The sequence below is a fragment of the Physeter macrocephalus genome, chromosome 4, assembly GCF_002837175.3.
Source record: "Physeter macrocephalus isolate SW-GA chromosome 4, ASM283717v5, whole genome shotgun sequence".
In the NCBI taxonomy this organism is placed as follows: domain Eukaryota; kingdom Metazoa; phylum Chordata; class Mammalia; order Artiodactyla; family Physeteridae; genus Physeter; species Physeter macrocephalus.
The window spans coordinates 50,543,438-50,548,239 of record NC_041217.1 but is presented as its reverse complement, the minus strand read 5'-3'; the positions used below and the strand labels follow the sequence as shown (position 1 = coordinate 50,548,239).

General features: G+C 51.7%; 1 protein-coding gene across 1 annotated transcript in view; it reads right to left on the bottom strand.

Annotated features, from left to right (window-relative positions):
* The window catches only part of LHX4 (LIM homeobox 4), a 44,861-nt gene extending 44,304 nt beyond the window's left edge, over nt 1-557 (bottom strand). The window contains exon 1 of the mRNA XM_007104657.1: nt 482-557. Coding sequence (XP_007104719.1) covers nt 482-557 — 76 coding nt within the window. The remainder of the gene's footprint in view (nt 1-481) is intronic.
* Nucleotides 558-4,802: the final 4,245 nt, after the last annotated feature.

Below are 4,802 nucleotides of genomic sequence, written 5' to 3'. Positions count from 1 at the left end.
GGGGGCGGGGGACGCGCTCTCCAACTTCCCGCCAGCTGGGGTGAAGTTGCACTAGCGGTACTGCGAGCTTTGACCGTAGCCCCCCTCCCCCGGCGGGGGAGGAGGGTTTGGGGGACCACCCCAGCGCTTAGGCCTGGCCTGCAGCTCGTTCCTCTGGTGTCTGTCCCCAGACAGCACTCTCCCCAAGGCTCCTAGAAAAACCATGGGCTGGGGATGCGGGGTTCGGTATCCCTCGGCTCGCCTCAAGCACCATCCGGGAGGCTTTCACTTCCGGCCCCCAAAAGCCAAGGGCCAGGCCCTTCAAACGCACTCCGGCTGTTGCCCGTGCCCTGTGACCGCCTCTGCGCCCGGGCCGCCGGCCCCTCGCCCCGCCCGTTCCCTCCGGTCCAGGCTACGCGCAGCGTCCGGCCCGCCCCAAACCGGCCAAAGCTGCCGGCCGTCTTGTTATCAAATTAAGTCAGCGAGAAAGGGGGTGTCTTACGTTGCATCGGCACACCAAGCATCTCCGGGAGCCCCTTGACAGCCCCCTCCGCGGGGACAGCTGCGCTCTGCATCATCTCCGAGCGAGAGCCAGCGAGTCGCAGTCTACGGAGATCTCTCGTTCTCTCGCTCAAGCTGGATTCAGAAATTTGAAAATAATAAAAAACCCAACCAGACCGCCGAAGTCACGGTCGAAGCCGGACCCTCCGCCTCTACAGGAGGATTCCACAGGCTGCCTGGCCCCCTCCCCCCGCCAGTCCTCAGTCTGTTTCAAATCCCTTTGATCTCGCTCTCCCGGGTTGGTGCACATCCCGGGTTGAGGAGACGCTGTTGCTGCAGCTCTGGCTTTTTTCCCCTCCTCCCTCCCCCCCGCCCGCTTCTCTCCCCCTCCCCCTCCACCCTTCGCGTGCCGGCCGCCCAGGAGGCCGCGGTCACCCAGGCATTTTGATTCATTCACACTGCAGGAACGGCCGTGACGTCGCTTTCCGCAGGGAGGCCCGCCCTTCAGCCAAGCCCCCCACCCAGCAGCGAGCGGCGGACCCAGGCCCGAGTGGTGGTGCTAGCGCCCCGAGAGAGGCCGGCCAGGCAGGAGGGCCGGACCGCATGGAGCGGGGCGGGGCCTCACGGGCCGTTTCCCCTGCTCCCCGCGGTGCGGGCTAGCGCCCCGTGTATAAATACTGCAGCTGGCTCGGCCGCGGCAGCAGGTGGTCCCGGACGGTCGCGTCTGGGGCTCGCAGGTTTCCGTGGATCCTCCCGGGTTTCCGGCCTCAGCCGGCGGCTCGTGTCCTCTCCGCCCCTCCGTTCGAACCAAGGGGCGGGGAAGGGCGGGGCAGGCGCTCCGGAGGCTTGGGTCGCACGGCGGTGTCTTCCCGACGCGCTCTCTTGGTCCCGGGCTTCTCTCGGCCGGACCGAGCGTGCTCCGTAACTAGATGACTCCATCCTCCTCCTCCTCCTCCTCTCCTCCGGCCAATTCCTCTCCCGCCGGCGCTTCCCAGCCCTTGCTCGCTCTCCCCCGCGTCTGGCTGAGGCCGGGCCAGGGACAGCCCGTACTCAGCCCGGAACGCGCGAGTCACGCAGCGGGCTGCGGCGGGCCGAGGAGAGCAGCCAGGGGCTGCGCACGGAGGTGGCGGGGCGCGGGCCCCCGGTGCGCGCCCCCGCACGCCGCGGCCTGCAGCCCCGAGTCGGCTCTTCAGTCCTTCCCCGCCCCGTCCCGACTGCTCTGCCGGCGTCCGCTCAGCTTGTCCTGCCCTCGGTCCTCAGAGACCGCTCTGCCTCAGCGCTGCGACCGCGGGAGTTTTGAACAATTCCCCACCTCGTGCGTGCGGGGCGGCAGCGAGCACCCCACCCCAGGGGCTAACCAGCAAAGGCGTGTGTGTTGTTACGGTATTTACAAGACAGACACACACACACACACACACACACACACACACACACACACACACTTCTCAACTCCTGGAGGAAATAAAACAGAAGGCCCGCCGCTGGGACGGGTCTCCGCCGAGGTTTCCTCATGCTTCATCAGATTCTCTACACCGCCTGACCAGCAGACGCGGGACTCCCATCCCCCGGACCCGGCGGCTTTCTGGATCCCAGAGCTCGCGACACCGCCACTCGGAATTCGTTCTAGAGATGTAGACAGATGTGTAATCCCAGCCTAGTGGGGTCCAGCCCGGGTGGGAAAGGGAGCTGTGTGCTCTCTCCAACTTTCCAGCGTGTCCCCTGCTTTTTCTCCTGGCGTTGTCCCCCAAAAGGGGACACCAGGGTTGGTGAGGGACAAGCATGAGTGTGGGAGCGGATGGCATGGCTGTCAGCGCTTAGAATTTGTTTTCAATGAAGTCACAATGACTTCTATGTGACCTAGTACTGGGTTGGCATCATCTCTTGCCCTGTTTACCTGCGAGGTAACTCCAGTGCACAGGAAAAAAGCCAAGAACCCGGTGACATTTTCAGTGTTTACCAACATGTTTTCTACAAAAATTTAGCTAGTAAACAAACACGAGGAAATGCCAGCCTCATTAAGAATCAAAGACAGGAAAAACAGCATCGTAGCACTTACACCTTTTTTGTCTGTTCAATGAATAAAGGGAGGCGGATGGTAGAATTCAGTGCTGGTGAAGGTTATTTGATACTGCTACTCTCACAAATATTGCTGGTGTGCTTATAAGCTCTTAAATTCGTTTGGAAAGCAATTAGGCAATATGTATCAAACCCATAAATTTTTCATACCCTTTAGCTCATGTAATTCCACTTTTGAGTGTCTATTCCACAGAAATAATAAAATTCGAAACAAGTTTCATACATGAAGATGCTTATTACAACATTACATTTTGGAGAAAAATAACCTAAATTTCCAACAAAAGAAAAGTAATATGTTATATAATTATTGAAACTAATTATGAAATCTAGCAACATGGAAATGCTTGTGAAATACTAAATTTTTTAAAAAGCAGAATGCACTATTGTGTGATAAGTATGTAAAAATGTTAAAGATAAAAGCAGTGATAATCCCATTGTTGGCTAGGATGTGTGGAAATTAGAAAACAGTTTCCTGGTGGGTATGCAAAGAGGGACAATGTCCTCTGAGGGCATTTCGGCAATATCTTTTATAGCCCAACAGTGTGATGGATTTGACCCAATCCATACAAAAATTTGTCCACAGTAAATAATCAAGAATATTTATAATGATATAGTTACAAGGACGTTTAAAAAAGAGAATAACCTACATATCCAACAGCAGGGGATTCTTAGAGTATATAAAATGGAATGTTACAGTCATTAGAAAATACAACACAAGAGTAATAACGTAGAAGAGTTGTTTGAGATTTATAAGGAAGTGAGGGAAAAAAGAGAATATGAAGCAGTATGAACTTTAGGATAATTTTTTTTAAAGAAGCATAAGTAGAAATATATATAAATATAAAAGTGGTTACCTGTACATTATAATTTTTATTTTCTTCTTTTTGCTTTTTTCAGTTTCCTCAAAGAGCACATTATTTTATAAAGCGGAAAAAAGCTAATAAAAATTGTTTTCAAAAACACTGGGGACAAACTGGAAGGAAATATAATATCAGAATGCTACTCAGAAGTACATTATGGAAAAAGTATATTAGGGAGATGTGTTTTATGAAATTTTTTCTTTCTCTCTTTTTCAGATTTACTGTAAAGTTGTTATATGTTTTCAGTAATATTAGTAAAAGATAAAATATGTATATGCAGTGAAATATAGAGCATATGTGGTAATTATTTTTATAATTTAATATTACATTTTTAAAATGCTCTCTGCAGCTCCTGCTCCCCTGATATGAACCTGCCTGGGTCCTGCCCTCTTCCCACTGCATGTCACTAGTCATTCACTGGGTGAGGGGCAGCATTACTGTGGTGGAGACTCTCCTGTGCCCAGGGCTGGTTCAGGGGATGCCACTTTCAAGTCTATCCAATGGCAGAGGAGCCCTGGGAGATCCGTTTGGCCCTCAGTTCTTGACCTTGTGAGCAAGTGCTCCCCCCGCACCCCTCTGTGTTCCCACATATACGCGCAATGTAGCTCCACGAATAAATGCCCTTGTTACATTCCTAAACTTTTCTAGAGGTATTTGCCTCCTGGTATGAGCTGAGTCCCATTCCCAAGGTCTTCCACTAACATCTACATCTGCCAAGGTATTTCACTTTCTTCCTGAGGCCTTAGCTTTCCCATCTAATAATGAATCCCCAATAAAAATCTTTCCTTAAATGTATTTTTTAGTGCCTGCTGCTGCTGCAGATAGCAGTAATGATAATATAACAGCATATGGTGGTAATAATAATAACCAACATTTATTGAAGGTTTAAAACTGTGCCAGGCACCAGGGTAAGTGCTTCTACATGTATAAGTCCACCTATTATTCACAACAGTTCAATAAGTGGTATTGGTGGATGAAAAAACTGAGGTTAACAGGGGCTAAGCTAGTCTCTACCCTCCACAGACTGCAAGAATGGCTGATTCCCACAGAAGGCAGATAATCTCTACTGTGGAATAGCCCAGGAAGACCATTGGGGTGCATCTGTTCGGACTTAAACCTCTGAGCTGACTCAGGGCTTTTCCCACTGAAAGCTGCCCATGGCTGGCAGGTGACCTCCCAGGAGCAATGGTCCTCAGAGCCTCCTCAGACCTGTGCCTTCCAGCTACAACCCAGTGGGAGGGTGGGTGCCAGAGGATGGCCTGGTGGTGATGTGGCTTTCCCCAGGTCTAAGTTCTGTCAGGGCAGTCGGTCAATAGCCAGTAAGAGTATCCGGTACTTTCTGGACATTTACATATTACATTTCTGGGAACCAAACCCAACATGTCA